This window comes from Antechinus flavipes, chromosome 1 (assembly GCF_016432865.1).
Source record: "Antechinus flavipes isolate AdamAnt ecotype Samford, QLD, Australia chromosome 1, AdamAnt_v2, whole genome shotgun sequence".
Lineage (NCBI taxonomy): Eukaryota > Metazoa > Chordata > Mammalia > Dasyuromorphia > Dasyuridae > Antechinus > Antechinus flavipes.
The window spans coordinates 624,109,725-624,127,716 of NC_067398.1; the positions used below are offsets into that span (position 1 = coordinate 624,109,725).

The 17,992-nt window shown below is 31.4% G+C and overlaps 1 protein-coding gene across 4 annotated transcripts in view; it reads right to left on the reverse strand.

Moving 5' to 3' along the window:
• Positions 1 to 17,992, reverse strand: part of CYRIB (CYFIP related Rac1 interactor B) — a 197,519-nt gene that overhangs the window by 14,698 nt on the left and 164,829 nt on the right. For all 4 annotated transcript variants that reach the window (XM_051971088.1, XM_051971089.1, XM_051971087.1 and 1 more), the window contains 4 exons: positions 12,790 to 12,911; positions 6,399 to 6,504; positions 3,539 to 3,675; positions 1,209 to 1,286 (listed from right to left, as the gene is read on the reverse strand). In XM_051971088.1, the coding sequence (XP_051827048.1) occupies positions 1,209 to 1,286; positions 3,539 to 3,675; positions 6,399 to 6,504; positions 12,790 to 12,911 (443 nt within the window). The remainder of the gene's footprint in view (positions 1 to 1,208; positions 1,287 to 3,538; positions 3,676 to 6,398; positions 6,505 to 12,789; positions 12,912 to 17,992) is intronic.

Below are 17,992 nucleotides of genomic sequence, written 5' to 3' on the forward strand. Positions count from 1 at the left end.
TCGACTCTAGCCAAATTCACATTACTCATTTCATCTCTATGCTACTGTACTATCTCCCTTACCTGGAATGCCCTTTTTATTTTTACCTTGTACAATCTTTTATTTCCTTCAAGACCCAATTCAAGCACCACACACTACAATAAAATCTTTTTAGACTCAAATCACAGAGCTTTCTCCCTCAAAATTCACATGTATTCATTTTCTACATTTTCTGTATGTACTTATGTATGTACTTTTGTCTCCTCTGACAGAAGCATCTCGAGAGCAGGAACTGTTTCATTTTTGCTTTTGTAACACCTAGCAGAGTTCCTGGGACACAGCAGGCACTTAACATTAACAAATCCTTGCTAATTACAAATTTATACTAGATCTTCACTGCTACTCTGGAATCCTTTATCTGTCCCTGTCCCTTTCAATCTCCCTACAGAATAAATCTCTCTGGTCTTCTGTCTCACTCCTAAGTCTAAAAATATGCTCGCGCGCACACACACACACACATCATATTTTCCTCCCCTGGTACATTAGTAAAACATAACCTTGACAGGAAAAACTGTCACATTTCCATTTCAGCATCCAGTCTGGTTCTTCAATGAATGTTGCCCTTCATTCTTGAAAGAAGACCAAAATGACATTACTATTTTAGAGTCAAGTTACACTTGTTCTAGTTTTATAAAATGGTATTAGTTCCTATAGGTGGAGAAGGTTATATACAGGAAACTAAAATGAAAAAAGTGGTCACTGATCAGAAAGAAAGCAAATGTCATGTCATTTTCTTAATAAGAAATAATGAAGGTGATTTGAAAGCCTCTAGTATGTAATGTCTTATTTTTCCTTAACATCTCTGGTATTCTTCCCTTCCCATTAATCAGTGTGTCTCAAAAAATTCTAAGATTGTAACATAAAGAGTTTTTGTTTTTCCCTCTCTCCATTATTCACAAGAATTTTTAATAGATAAAATTAGATATAAAACAAATGTGCTGTGTTAATAAAAAAAAGTCTTATTACTATAATATTAATAAACATTCAAATTGTGGGAGCCAACAGGAATAGCAGATGAACAATAGGTTCTAGATAAAAGAGACCATTCACTTAGAGTGTCTTTTCTCTCACTACACCACAAATATTGTTGTTCATATTTACTATCACTTTTAAAAGCCTTATTTAAAAAAAAAAATCCCTCTGACACTTTTTTCCAAGTAAGAACTTACTGGAACATTATTGATCCTCATACGACTCAGTGTTCTTCTGTAATAGCTGAAATCATTCTGTATAGCAGGATTTGTCATCTAGAATATATAGAGTTAACATTAATAAATATATATGTAAGCATTCACAAAGTGTTAACCTAATTATTTACTGTGAAGTTACTGTATAACTTCTATCTAAAAGCAATTCATTATCTTCAATACCTTTTCTCCCTCTAAAATCTCTATATGTAAAATAGTATTTATTTAGGCAATTTTCTAGTCAAAAATACTTATAATGTCCCACAATTGTACATAGATTAATGAGAACCTTTGTAAAATTGATTTTTTGGTAACAAAATACATATGCACATCACATCTCCCTCCCATTAAATAAAATTAAGAAAATGAATTTGATTTACTGTGATGTTCCATTGTATATATTTTATTGGTTTATTAAATTTAATATGTTTAAGTCCAAGTAAGCAGTCTCTTTCAAATTGGGATTTAAGACCTTCTATAGGAAGACAGCTACTCTACATGAGTAACAAAATACTGAGACAGTAATAATTAAATATTTAGTTGGTGCTTTAGGACAGTGGCCAGCAAGGTGAGAGCCTAGTTATTTCAGTAACAGGGAAGAACACAATGGCTAAAAATGTACTGGATTTGGAATCAATGGATCAAGTTTTGAATTCTCTTAAGTTTGCCACTTGCTCCCAGTGTAATCTTGTTCCTAGGTAATCTTTAACTAGTTTTTTTAAATATGGAAAATAAATGTGGTTTGTATTGATAATTACATAGTACTGTAACATTTGTAAAATATTTTGTTTATATTATCTCCTCTGAGCTCTCCTTTTAAAGTACAATAGCCCTGTAAGGTAGGTACTACAACTATCCCATAGAAGAATCTGAGCTTCAGACAGTACATGCATAATCTAGAATCATACAGCTATAGATGTTGATTTGGGGGATGGGGAAAAGTTGGAATTTGAATCCAAATATTACTGACTTCAATTCTAGAGCCATTATCTACTTTATGACATTGCTTTTAAGTTATTTCACAGTTCTAATTCTATATCCTAAGTTCATATTCAAATTATTTGATATGATAGGAAATCATGTCCTAATTATCCCCCTAAATCTAGTCTGTTACCTCTCCAACTCATGCTCCAAACAATGCCAAACTGATAAATCACGTTACTTTCTTGCTCAAGAAGCTACAACAGCTCCCAAATGCTTTTGGAATACAATTTCTTCTGTCTTTTAAAGACCTTTTCAATTTTGTTCCAGTCTACTATTTCAAACTTATTAAATATTATCTCTCCTCATGCACTCTATTTTCTAACTAAAATAGTTCACCTGCTGTCCCTCACAATTATATTCCATCTCTCATCTTTGTGCCTTTCCCTCATTACTGTAATAGTTTCTTCCTACCTCCAACTCTTAGAACTCTTAACTTCTTTCAAGTGCCATCTTCTACATTAGGCTTATTCTGAATCCTTCAGTTGCTACTGTTCTTTCTCTCTCCTCCCAAAATCTCCCTCCCCAATTTACTTTGCATGAATATGTATGTATATGCTCTTTTATGTTTATAATATATCCTGATAATAGAATGTAAACATTTTTAGAGCAAGAGTCATTTTGATTTTTATTTCTCCAACACCTAATATAGTATGGGCGCCAAGTAGATGCTTAATAAATACTTGCTCTTAAGACAAAGTTTATAATATCAAAAAGAACTTCATTTAGGCAATGAGATGCCATGGATAAATGACCAGACTTGAGTGAAGAAATCTGAGTTCAATCTTTCTTCTCAAAATACTGATTTACATGATCTCAGTCAAGTATTAACCTCTCAGTGGCTAGACAGCATTCTAAGACAAGTTGTCAAATATTTGCTCAGATATATTGGTAGAAGGAGTGTCCTCAAAGGAAGCTTCTTATACCAATGAAATTACTTGATGATGAACAAAATAGAAAAGCACTTATATCAATACATGCTTACATACATAAATATACCCATATTCATATATTCAAGAGAAAATTAACATCACCCAATTTTGCAAATGACAAAACATAGTAAAGTTAAATGAAGAAGTTGTGTAATTTAATTTCAGTCATACATTTCTATCAGAAATACCACCAAGATTTTACCAGTCTTGTTTTTTACTTAGGTTCATTAGTTCTGCTTACTACAATTTACTCTGCATTCAAATCCTAAATGTATGACAAAAAAAATGAATTAAAATATTTCCCTTAAAAATGCAATTATCTGTGGAGATCTACAGATTTTTTTGATTAATGAAATAATCAATAATTTAACAACATTCACAAAAAAGCAAAAAGTCTACCTTGAGTTCATCAAATCGGAGTGTGAAATGAAGAATCTCTGCAAACTGTTTAGCAAGAGCCTGCTCTCGCTCTAGGTGCTGTGTTGGAGAATATGGGGTACTTGTCAAGGCTCCCAGAAGACCTCTCAATGCTGCCTCTTAATAAAGTTAAAAATGGAAAGTTTTTTCCTATTTTTTTGATATTTATTAAATAAAAACATAATCCACAAGTTTTAACAATTATCCCTCTCACCAAGTTTTTAAACACATATTAGCAGTAAAGATAAATTAGTCTAATTTTTTTTTAATGAGAAGAATATATCTTATAATAAAATAAGAAATGGTTGCTTTAATTTTAATCAGTATTGGAACATTTCCACATTTCAAAGATAGAAGGATGAGTTCATTTAACTTCTGAAATGATATATTTAACAACTCTAAGAAAATATCAAACATTTTGACTAAAACGCATCTATCTAAAGTTTATTTCAAAATAATTCTTAAAAAAAAAACCCTCATAGATTTTGTGTATTTACATTTTGTGACCAAAATACTGAGAATTCTTCCTTATATAATAAGTATGTATGCAAAAGGAAATAAACACGTACAAATTTTACGTTACATAGTAACTGATCTAATAGTCTAAAGCATTTTAAGCTTTCCAAGATAAATTCTACAAAAATGTTTTCATGAGGAAGTTGTACATATTGGAATGGAAAGACTTAGATAATAAACTTATTAGTATGGAAAGATTGAGATATGTTAAAAATAAGTATAATTAATTTAAAAGTGCTATACTTTTAGAATATCAGATTAGTAAATATCACAGTCCTTTCCTCTGCAAGGTTAAGTAATAAGTATCAAATTACTGATTTACCTTTACTACTTCTCTTATATCTTATCTAAACAAAGACCTCTAGAAATCAATTAACTCGATCAGAGATTAAAGGAAAATAAAGAATTTATTGGTTTTTTTTTTTTTTAACTAGACCTGTGATTTCACTGGTTTAGGCAGTTCTGAGTAAGGAATAATACTAATTATATAACTGGGCATAGTTTTAGAAAGTTGACTGAGACACTGAAAGGTTAAATGATTTGTTTAGTTATATAGTTAGTATGCTCCAGAGGCAGAACTATAACACGGTCTTCCTGACACAGATGTTAGCTCTCTACAAACTACACCATATTGCCTCACTAAATAACTTGGCACCATGACTAATTCAAATCATATCAATAAATGACAGTTGTAGAAATGCAGAAGACAAAGAGCTATTATTCAATGACACCTACTTTGTAAAGTTATAAAATCTGGAATTATTTAATTAATAGTTTCTAAGTTTCCTATTAAGATGTACAAACTATTTCAAAATTTAACAGCCACGTTTATTAGTCTTTACCCACTGGCCAGGAAATTTAGGAATCTTTCCTAGTTAAGGGACAGAGCTGGTAGATAACTTCAAAAGTCAATTAAAAGAATACCCTACTTCCTGTTGGTAATGCCCATTTCAAATATAGCTGCTTTCTAATCACTTTATTGAAAAAATTGAACACATTGGAATTCTTGAGTAACACCTAGGTCTACAATTCTTAATTACAAATGGAAAACATGGATTCTCATAAAGCTTGGTTTATTCAATGACTGACTCGAGATACCAAATTAAAGGCATCTAAAGGTATACTTTCTATTTGAATGGCATAAAAGTAAAATGTAAAGTAGCATAATATCAACAGGAGTGTGGAAATGTCAGAAGAATTTGATAATATGTAGCAATCAAAGACTTTCTAAACTCAGATTTTGGGACTGAAAATATATAGAAAATACTAGAGATGCAATGTAAATTCATGTTTTAATAGCAAATGATGTAAAATGATGTTAAAAACTCAAGAAAATAAAACTTTACCATTCTTGTTACTATAGACAAAAGGGTAATATTTACATCCATCTTCTATCCTCATATTTTTATGCCAGAGATTTTAATAAACTGCTCTATAGTATAAAAGATAAATAGTAATTTTCCAATCTTCTGAATTGAAATGATTTTTAAAATGGCATTTCATATTGAATGCATAATCCATTTATTATGGCTTCTATCATTTAAAATGTACATATGCATTTGTACATATGCATTATATAAATGAGAGATTCTCTCATTTATATAATAATTACTTCTTCAAAGTTATATCTCTTAAATTACTCAAGAAAACAAATGCTCCAAATACAAAAGGATTTGAAAGGAAATAACTCATGATGTTATGTTATGCTATGCATCCGAAGTCAGTTTACCTTTTCTGACTTTCATTAGATTAATATACTTTGATCCTGCCATAAAGGAAGATGAAGTAGCAACATGTGAGAAAGGAATCAAAAAGAAATTTTTCCTTTCCCCCATATAGCTCCCTGGAAAATCCTTTTGTATAAAATAGGGAAAGATAATAAATGTTTCAGCCCCGGAATTTCAATTTGTAGCATATTCCATAATGCTTGAACCAATCGCAGGAATGATTCTGACTTAAAACTTAGTCATCCAAAGGCCAAATCCCACGCATGGAAGAATTGCAATAATTTGACAGAAAAAGATGAAATTATGTTATCAATCTGCCAAAATGGAACCTCTTTAGCTTGAATAAATTAAGGCCAAGCCTTGTTAGAACAATGCAGGTTAAGACAGGTTAGAAAAACTGAGAAAAGTGCTCTTATGCAAATTACACATTTCTATCAAAGTGTTTCAAGAAAATTAGTAATTAAGAAAAGTGGAGCTGATAAATGAGACTAAATTGTATATAAAATTCCTTAATGTGAAATTTACCATTCAACATCTTTAGTAATGATTATTTTCCTTATTAGGCTGCTTATATAGTCACTATATTTTCAACAACTTACCTAACCTCTGAGAAAACTCATAAAATTTCTTTAGTTTGCCTACTAGTGGAATAACTGCACCCCATGCCTTCTCTTGCAACTTCTCATCAGCTGGATGTTGTATTGCCTTCAAAATTTAAAGCAAAATAGACAAAAGTTAGATTAGCTTTGTATAGCTTTTAGGATAAGAGTGAGGGTGAGTGCTCAAATACGTAATAAACAAATGAAGAAAGGTCATTGAATGGGGAATGATTGAGGAGTGACCTGGGAATACCTAAAAACAAAGAATATGTTTACCCTTTCTTCTGACTCTGAACTATGAATGTGTTATCCTTCCACAAGATTATTTCCTTAGGTATTTGGTATAGGCAGCATTTTGTTCAACCGCGTAATTTCTTGGTGGAAAAAAATACTAAGATGATTTCCTTGGGAAGACATGTTAATGTTCAGGAGTTTCCTGTTTTGGGTTTTGAGATATCAGTGAAAGAAGCATCCCACTTGTTCCCACTGAATTACTTACTTTGCAAAAATTGGATTTTTTAAGAATAAATTTTCCAAAACTGGGGGATTCAAAGCAGGGCCAATGCTGTTGGATATTTTCAAGTATAAGTCCTGCATAAATACATCAATATTTTTCAATAAAAAACGTATAAATCAGTATTCCTGAATTTACTACCACTGATAATGAATAGTATAGTGATTATTCAGTTTAGTACCTGCTACTGAGATGAGTGGGCACAGTCTACTACTGTTATTATTAATTATGTAAACTTACTATGCAAATGACTAGTTTTGATAAGGTTTAGATTTAGGGAACCAAAATGAAATCAGAACTTCTGGTGGTCAGGGAGTCAAATGATAAGATCTAGTGGTAGGTTCGTGGTTCAGGGAACCAAATGGAGAAGTTTGGCTCCCCTGCAACCCTTTGGGATTTGGCGCAATGATAGGGAGTTTTGGAGATCCCCTTCTGGCAGTGTGGAGGTTCTCTGTAAAAGAATTTACAGACCCAAAAACCTAGATTGATAAAAGGATTTATTATGGGGATTGGAAATAAGGTTAGAAATCCTGACAAGAGAGGCATAAAGTCTGGTTAGGGAAATAGGTGAGGATAAAGAGAGAATGACGCTGGAAAGAATATTCCAGTAGACAGAGGCCCTTGGCATCCCAAGCATGGCATAGCATGGCATGTTTGGAACCTCTGCAAAGAGAGTTTTAGTTTAGCTCTTTTATAATGGGAGCTTTGGCTACAAGCTAAAGGGGGGCTCATGGGTAGAGTCCCAAGTTGCCTCATGGCTAGGTTTCAGCTTGAGCTGGAATTTGAATTGAATTCAATGAGTTTCAGGACTGAGCCAGCCCCACCCAGATAACAAGGATGAAACTTTGTCCCTAGGGACAGGATCTTCACTGAGGCAGAGTTGAAGGAGATTTTCTCCTTTAAAGATTTTTAGAGTTTCGAGGTCCTCTCTTCAGTGTGAAAGCTCTTTATATAAAACCATTTTTATGTATTAGTGAAAGTGCTACAAAATTCTATTACATACTTTAGCAGAACCATCTTGTTAAATATAAATCCAAGAAACTTGCAACTTTTAAAGCATTGAAAAAACTCAACAACTATAAATAATAAGAAGAAATTTTCTACAATTTGAATTTAAATAATTTCCTTTTTTTGGTTACCTTTTAAAAGTGGAATTGTTCTGGTTTGAAAAGAAAATCTACTGGTGTGGCTAAATTAGGACCACCAAAAATAATATACACAGTTTAAATAGTAGAATCACAAAGAAAGAAGTCCATCTCCAGAAGTTATGATCTATTATATGTTTATGAATTCTCTTATTGAGCAATCATTTAAAACATTTAAGTGTCTACTAATGTTAAGCACTCTACTAGTTTCTGGGGATACAAAAGTAATAAATGAAATAATCACTACTTGAAAGCTTAAATTCTGACAGGAATATACTTATTATGTACTTATTAATTATTTTATTATATATTATGTTACATATATTACATACTTATTTTAAGTACATACAGAATAAGCATAAATTAAGTTTTACAACATATTTCTTTAATAAAGATCTCATTTCTTAAAAAAAAAAAAAAAACAAAACAAAACTATATAATGTTGGGGCAGCTAGGTGCTGCAGTGGCTAGAGCACCAGCCCTGAAGTCAGGAGGAGTTGAGTTCAAATATGGCCTCAGACACTTAACATGTCCTAGCTGTATGACCCTAGGCAAGTCACTTAACCCCAGTTGCCTCAGCAAATAAAAAAGAAAAGAAAAGAAAACTATATATGTCAATATCTCACCCATAATACCCCTTCTAAACTTTTTGAAGGCAAAGACATGTAACTAAATTTTACATCTGGCTCTAGATTTTACAGTGCTCTAGACACATTTGATATTCACTAAATGCTGAACTTGTATTTATTTTGTGAAACTTTGTAAAATTGCAAAGGTATAAATGATGTATGAACACAAAGTAATTTTGGAGGGGTAGACACCAGCAGCAAAAAGGAAAGAGACGGGGCAGCTAGGTGGGTGCAGTGCTCTAAGCACCAGCCCTTTAGTCAGGAGGACCAGAGTTCAAATTTGGTCTCAAACACTTTACACTTCCTAGCTGTGTGACCCTGAGCAAGTCACTTAACCCTAATTGCCTCGACAAAAAAAAAGGACTTTGGAAAAGTTGTAACAGGTAGCATTTAATTGAGTTTTGAAAAAAAATCTAAAGATTCTAGAGGCAGAAGTGAATAAAGAGAACATTTTAAGTATGTGGGTCAGCCTGCCTTGAGACATGGAGATGGGATATGAAATGCTGTACATAAGAAAACAGTAAGCTGAAAAGTTTGGATGGGCCAAAGAAAGCATGAAGAGAAGTAAAATGTATTCAGTCAGGAAAAGTAGAATAAAACTATCTACAAGAATTTGAATCCCAAAGTTAGTAGTTGTATTTCATCCAAGGGGATTATTATTGAGCTATAATTACTGTTTAGGCATGATGGTTAAGGGAGAATGAAAATTTAAAGATAACTTCAAGATAATAAACCTGGGTGATTCAAAAGTTGTATCTTCACAGAATTAAATTAGGAACAGGGCGTGTTATATACACATATATACAAGGCAGAAATATAATGAGTTCTATTTTGGACATGTTGAATTTTGGTTCCCCACAGGACATCTAATTGGAGATATTCAATAGGTAATTGGTGCTAGAAGACTAAAAACTCATTGTACATTCTACATTTTAGGCATACTGGCCTCCTTGCTCCCAAAGACAACAACCTGTTTGTCCAGGCTCCTTAGAATATCCAGCTTCACTCCTCCAAAGCATCACACCCATGTTTTCATATTGACTTTTAATATATTTACTTGATTAATGTATGCATATGTTATTTTTCCAAGTAGATAATTTAAGTTTTTGACAGCTAGAACAATTTTACTAGCTTCACAGTCAATGTAGCACAATGCATTGCATGTAGTGGATGCTGTTAAATGTTTATTGAATTTCCTCATGACCCTATGAATCTAGCATTTGATGTAATCACATACCTAATGCATATTTTGAGTAGGCAAAAAGGAGACTATTCCTATAAAGTCTCTGAGTGTCTTTGTCATTAATATTATAAGCTTTTAGTCTTAAAGTTGATTTAATAGGAGAGTAATATAAGATAACCTTCGCTTCAAGAATATCCATTGGGTAGTTGTATGAATGACAAATGAGCAAGTGACACCAATTAAGAGGTTATTTCTGTAGCTCAACTGAAGGGATGAAAACCTCCATCAGGACAGAGAGAAGGGGACAAAAAGTTACAGTTGTTAAAGTAAATCAAATCTTGGGACCTCATTGGATATGGGAAATGAGGGTACAGATGAAGATGATTCCAGAGCATTGAAACTGGGTGAACTAAAAAGAAAAGACTTGCTATAAAAAATAAGGTCATTTTTGGTAGTACTTGTTTTCTTATATACCTCCCATAATCTTCTCTATACATCTTTGATCTTTTTAATATTTTTTATCAACTCCCAGCTTTCTTTTCCTTTTATTCTTAGATAACATACCAAACCACAAACCAATAAACTAAAATGCAGCATTCATAATTATGTCATGGAGTTTTAATGTCAAATAAAACAGCTTTTTAAAAACTGCAAAGAGGGCAGAGCAAAGATCACAAAGTAAAGGGAAACTTATCCTATCTCTCAAATTCCCCGTAAAGCAACTTTAAATTGGTTTCAATTGTTTGGGTCCCTACTGACTCAGACTGAATGTAAATAGCAGTCATTTCTGCTTTGGTCAGAAACCCAGAGTGGTTTCCCACTCCCAGATTCATTTATTTATCTTTATTTTTGGGGAATAAATGAAAGAAAAGATTCTTTGCCTCAATTGCTACCCAGCCTTCATAAATGAATGAGTAATAAATAAAGGATGAGAAAAAACTGCTACACTGGGAGAAGGGAGAGATGGAATTGAGTAAATTAACTCACATAAAAGAGATGGAAAAGAACTTTTACAGTAGAGAGGGAAAATGAGGGGTAGGAGATAATAGACAATGCTGGAAACTTACTCTCATCAGAATTGGTTCAAAAAAGGAATAACATACAAAGTTGAGTAATAGAAAACTTATCTTACTCTATTATGAAGGAGACAAGGAGAAAGGGAAAGGAGTAGAGAGCTGATAGAAAGAAAGGCATATTGAGAGAGTAGTGTGAAGCAAAACTGTAAAGAGCAACAGGACGAAAGGCGAGAGAAGCATAAATGAGGGGAAATGGAGTGGAGGAAAATATGTAGTAATTATAAATGGAAAATTTTTACATAAGTTTTCTCTGATAATGGAAATATGAATCAAATTTATAAGAAGAGAAGTTATTTCCAAGTTGATAAATGTTCAAAGGATATGGAGAAGCAATTTTCAGAAGAAGAAATCAAAGCTATCTACATATGAAGAAATATTCTAAATAACTGATTAAAGAAATGCACATTAAAAAACTCTGAGCTATTACATCACACCTATCACATTGGTTAATATGACAAAAAAGAAAAATGACAAATGTTGCAAGGAATTTGGGAAAACTAGGACTCTAAAGCATTATTGATGGAGTTGTGAACTGATCCAATCATTCTGGAAAATGATTTGGAAATATGTCCAAAGGACTACAAAACTATGTATAACCCTCTGACTCAGTAATACCATTACTAATGTATCCCAAAGAGATTTTTTAAAAGTGTGGTGTAGAGGGAACTATATGAACAAAAATATTTATGGTAGGTCTTTTTGTGATAACAATGAATTGGAAACGAGGGATGCCCATCACATGGAGAAAGGCTGAAGAGGTTGTGGTAAAGGATTGTGATGGAATACCACTGTAATGACAACCAGGATGCTTTCAAGAAAAACCTGGAAAGACTTAACATGAACTGATGTAAAGTGAAGTGAGCAGAACAGAAGAAAAGTTTAATAGCAAAATTTCATGATGATCAACTGGAGTTTTGAATGCTTTAGTTCCTAAGCAAGTGGTCTATGCACCAAAACTTGTTCAATAATCTTAGTCATAATACGACTCTTCATTACTCCATTAATTTTCTTGGAAAAGATAGTGGAAAGGTTTGTCATTTCCTTCTCGAATTCCTTTTATAAATAAGAAGCTGAGGAAATGAAGGTTAAATGAACTTCCCAAGGTCAAGTAGTAAAGGTAGTAAAGCTCTAAGGTCAGATTTGAACTCATAAGGATGAGAGTCAATCTGACATAAGGCCTAGTATTCTTCCACTGTGCCACTAGCTGCTCCACCAAAACTAGATAAAACTAACAGAAGCAGTAGTCTACCAAAAATAAAAGTTTTTTCAAGTATTCATGTCACTAAATGATCAAGCCTATTTTAAAATACTACTGACTGACAAGGAGACAACTTTAAAAATTTTCTAGATCACAATATTAAAAAAGATAAATATTCCCTAAATAAAGATCTACCACGGAAGAACAAAATTAGATAATTTGTTCATTTCTTCTTTTCTTATCTACATTATTTGTTTTACATAAAATATCCTGTTTTTGTTAGCCACTGCCCAAATTAAGAGAAATGGAAAAATAAAGTATATCTGATAGCACAACAGTGTAACCCAGACTCTTGGAAGGTATCTATTAAGTTCAATTTAGGTAATTCTTTAAAAACAAAAGTTTAGACAGAAATCTGATCATTGTTCTTCCTTAGAGCAATAAAATATAAAATTCCATACTCTTATCTAATAATATAATATAGAATCTGGTTAAACTATGAGCAACATAGGAAAAATTTTGTAGACAATTACTTCTCTATTTTAACAAGATTTTCTCATAACTTTATATAATAAAAACTGAAATTAAAATTATACTGTTAATGTTTGAAAGTGAATTTTTGAAAATATGTTTAAACGTGCCTTACCTCTCGTATCTCATGGCCAGCTCCTCTGTACGACTGTAAATCCTCCAGAATGCCTTCTGCATCTTTTAATACTACATTCACCTGATTATAAATTTCTTTTTCAGATTCTGTAGGCTGGGCATCTGAATACCAGGAAAGGACAAGAAAGTTATAGGAATATATAAAAATGCATGTGCATATATATATATATATACATATGCTTCATATCATGCCATTATATCACAAGAATTCACTAAGTAGCTAACTTTCTGCAGAAAAGCTTTATTTCACTTATAGATGCTTTGGGTTGTTTAAATTATCATTTGCTATAATGAACTCAAAGAAAAACCATGAAAATTTAAAACTATCATTCTATTTTTTCTATCATAGTCATAATGATATCCTATTTAAAAGACTTCAACTATTCATTTACAAGAGATTCGGACTCCTGGGAGACTAAATATCTGGCCCAATGTCATAAAATTATGTGTCAGAGGAGGATTTAAATTCAGGTCTTCCCAGACTCTCACACTAGTCACTCAGGTTCTTCAGATAATTTTTAGATGATTAGCTTTATAACAATGTGTGCTATTTGGGTTGCAGATTTATCTCAATCCAATTCAGCAACGCTGTGCTATGTCCTGAAAGGATTCCCATTACAAACATAATTTCTTTAAGAATTTAAAAAGGTTTTGTACTTGTAGAATAGTCATTTCACCAGTTAAAACTGGGAGGGGAAAGGGGAAAGATTTAACTTGTAAAAGTTTCTTGCACCAGCACTTTTTTTCTAAGTGGCAAACCAGTAAAAGGATGGAAGCAAAAACAAAAATGGCTGAAAAAATTGCATGATAAAAGAGTATCATGAATAATTCATATTACAAATTCAGTTTTCATCACATAAAACATTAAAATTTATTTTTAAAAATTCTCAATGTTTGACAATTATAGTGTCCATATTTGATGTGAAATAACCTAAAAGTTTGCTATAATTCAACAATAAAATAAACCTGCATCTAATTCATTCAACTAATATATATTAAATGCCTTAAAAAGTTCCATGATTAAATATGCATTCACATATTCATTTATTAAAACACTCACTATCTGACACATTACACTATACATAGAACACAAATATTTATCTTATTGAAGTTCCCGCTCCCAATTTTGTTTGTATTCCTAAATTCTTGTGATAGAAAAACCTAAAACTTAAAAATAATATTGTTGCATCCAAATAACAAGTATCTTAAAGTAACCATTTATACACTGGCTTTGCAATCTTAAATGACTTTTTAGTCTAAGTCACTAACAGTTATTTTTTCATTGGGATTTCCCCCCAAATATATTAATTCAAAAGACATTAACATTCATCTTCTGAAATGTCATACTTACTCTAGGTATAGTTGAAAATAATATTTTCACAGGCAAAAATATTGGCTAGTAATCTTTTTTACATAAAGTAATTTGAATTATAAAAATATTAAGTAATACATTATAGGCTAACTCCATTTAATAGGAATTTATAAAATATCTGCATACAGTGTATAAGTCATTTCTGAAGTTAGAAAACATTTACATTAAATCATGCAAATTTATCTGTGGATGATTAGCTGTTAACCAAAAAATATGACATTCAGACATTGAGACTAACATATAAACAAAACATTATCAAGTAGCCTTAAGTAGATATCACAGGTGGTTATTATTGTTTAAATTAAAACTTTTAACAAACATCAAGAAAAATTTTAAAATAAATGGAAAGATTGTGGTTCCATCTTTTTAAAAAAAAATCTAGCATCACACTAAACAATTTTTAGACTACCACAGGAAAGTCACATTTATAATTTTGAAAGCTGCTGAAGACTGCTGTAGAAATGAAGACAGAAACAGGAAAAATAGCAGACAGGTAAGCACTACTTTACTGATAGCAATTCATGCAAGAGGAGTGAAATGCTAAATATAAAATAATATAAAAATGAGGCACATTATAACATCTCAAATAATATTGGCATTTTTATGTAATGCAATCAAGACTTGTCACTTTTGTTTTTCTTGGCAAATCACTGCTTTACAGAATTTGAAGAAAAATGTACTATTTGTCCACCTAACAAAAGAGCATTCATTTGATAGTAACATAGTGGAGCATTTACTTAAGCCAGTAGGCATGCACTGATTGCTCATTAAACTTAATTCTAAAAGACATTCAAGAGACAACAAGGGCATGTTTTAATTATTCATTTTTCTGTTTAACAATAAAATAAAAGGCTTTAAGATTTTGGAGAACATTCCTTCCAAGAGTGTAAAGGATCATTAAATATGATTGTAAATTCAAAGAAAATGGTCCCACAATACAAAAGAACACAAAGATAAAAAATATAAAGAAAAAAGGGAGTTTCGATTAGGGAAATCACTACAGTATATAGTCAATTTATGGATTCTTCACCACCATTCCCCCAAAAAAGCCCCTGTATGAATTAAAATATTCTACAGTGTAATGTGGCTTTGCTTTGACATACATAGAAAAGTATGTATTTCTGGATTATTTTTAACAGAGATGCTAACAGGCCAAACGATAATTTTAAAAGAACAGATGAAAAGTACTGGTAGATACAAGATGGAAAGATTTTTTTTAAATAAAAGAGGGATTAATTTAGAGTAAATACTAAAAAGTAGTGAAATGAATAAAAGATATAAATAAAAAGAAGGTAGAGAAAAGGAAAGGGAATTTAGGCACATTCAAGAGAAAGAAGTGATCGTATACTGTTAAAAATAATAAATAGGGCAAAAGTTAAGTTAAATTCTCATTTCGATTAAAAATAATCACCTCAAACTCATGTGTTCCCTGATTTTATTTTCCTTAACAATAAATGGAAGTATATATGTATGTATGCATGCATGTATTTGTACATGTATTCTATGCATACTCTTAGCTCAAATAGGCTGAGAAATTATTTGTTACTTTATAGCCATCCTATGCAGAATATTATGACCAGAAAATACTTTGAAAAAGCTTTTACTATGTCTTTTACTGCTATTGTATGTTATTGTTAATGTTTTTTGTTTTATGGCTTTATTGGTAGCTGCCAGTAAAGTCTTTGGGAGTCTCTGGTTAAGTTAAATGATTTCTTCAAAGTCATATAAACTGGGTTTGTAACCACTCAAGCCAAGCTACCAAATACTTTCCTTTCTTCCTATACTCATTCATTATACCTTATTTATTATACTTATTATGAATATTATATGTATTAACATAAGCTTCACCCAACTCGAATTAATTATGTGAAACATTCAGGGCCAGTTCTGTTATACTGGTATACTACACTAGAAAAATTCTAACTGGCATAAAATATATATGTAATAGAATGATGTAAACTTATATGTGACCTAAAAGTTGCTGCGAGACAAAAATGAGCAACTTTTTTTTGCAAAAAATTATTTATTTTCCAAAATACATGTTCAACTATTCTTTATCATTACATAAATCACATAAGAACTAACAAATACTGAGAAGGGACAGAAAGTTAACATGAAAATAAAAGATAGCTCTGATTGTAGCACAAATAAGGTATAGGAAAGTGCTTCTACTATCTAAGAATAACTACTTCTTTAAGGTGACTAAGCAATTTTATGAAGATGTATCTCCCAAAATAAAATAAGCTACAAGTTGTTCTTATATTAAAAACTATGCAAAACATATATTTAAACTGAAAAGCAGTGCTAAGGCCAAATTCCATTTTTTGTACACAACTGATACTCTGCCCAGATAACAAGTTAAATTAAACAAAACAGTATAAATTTGATCACATATGCAATTATGTATCATTTTTAAATTTAATGCATTTGTTTATAGAAAATTTATAAATTAGTCCTTCACTGATATCACTAGGGACCTTTTTTATTCTCACTAAATCATCTACTTGAATTTTATAAAACAAATCTGGTATAACAAATTTTTCTTTCCCTAAGGGGAGGTAGACCAAAACTAAATAAATTTCTAAACACTATATTAAATTCATTCTTCTTCACAAAGCCACAACAGTTCAAAATTAACTATATACAAAGATCAAGTGCCAAGTCTTGAACAAGATCCTGACCATATTAAAGCCAAGATTCTGCAAATGCAAGGTATCTGAAATCAGGGAAAGGAAGAAGCCAGGAAACAGAGAGTAGCAAATATAAATACAAGACAAAGGTTGAAAAAGACATATATGGACTAAAATACAGCTGAAATGTAAAAGCCTCATCTAAAAATGTCATCATTAACGTCAGCAATCTGCTCATCATTCCCCAAGCTGATGCCATTAACCACATGCTCCACATGCACTTAAAACAGCAATATTCAATTGTTGAGAAGGGTAAAGGAAATTAATCTTCATATATTTGGAAAAAAGTTGATGAATGATTATCTTATTGACACTAATCCTAAGAGTGCTGTAAGTTAGCACAAAAGTACAAATTTTTTAAAACTATAATCATGTTATTAATGAAACATAGTATTTGGCCAACCAGACCACAAAATTCATCTTAAATATATAACTTAGCTATATATCATGTTACACTTCACTGAGCCTGACTGAAGGGGAAAAAAGCAAAACTTATCAAAAAAGATAACTATATGTTACTACATGTACTGCAAACTATATTTAGAATCAGGGAAATGAAATAACGCATTAAAAAAAAAAAGGCAATAATTTTCCCTGGTGATTATCATCACTACCAGAAAAGTTTTAAATTTTTGTTTTCTTCAATTTCTTCAAAAAGATTCAAACTTCTATACAATTGTAGAAAATATAATGGAAAGCCTAAAGTAACTTATCTTCACCCTTTCCTAACAATTTCTTTTAAGTTCAGCTAAAATGGCAACATCCAAATTAAAACAACTATTTTACATCATTTTTAAAAATTGGATAGAAACAAGCTAAAGCAATACTAACAGCCAAAGAGCAAAGCAGTTCCACATGCACAGCAATCAATTACACTTACCTGCCATTCTTAGACCATATTACAATAGGTCATGCAACATAAAACAAACAGAAGGCAAATTACTTAAAGGTCTGTGAACCAGTTTTTTTGTTTTTGTTTTTGTTTTTTTTTTTTTTAATTTTCATTTAATATCAATTGGGGAAAAGGGACGAGTATATGACTGAAATGCATTAAAAATTTTTCAAGCTTTACAAAGTAGGCAATTCTCTGCCAAAATCAAGTAGATTAGGTTCACACTTAC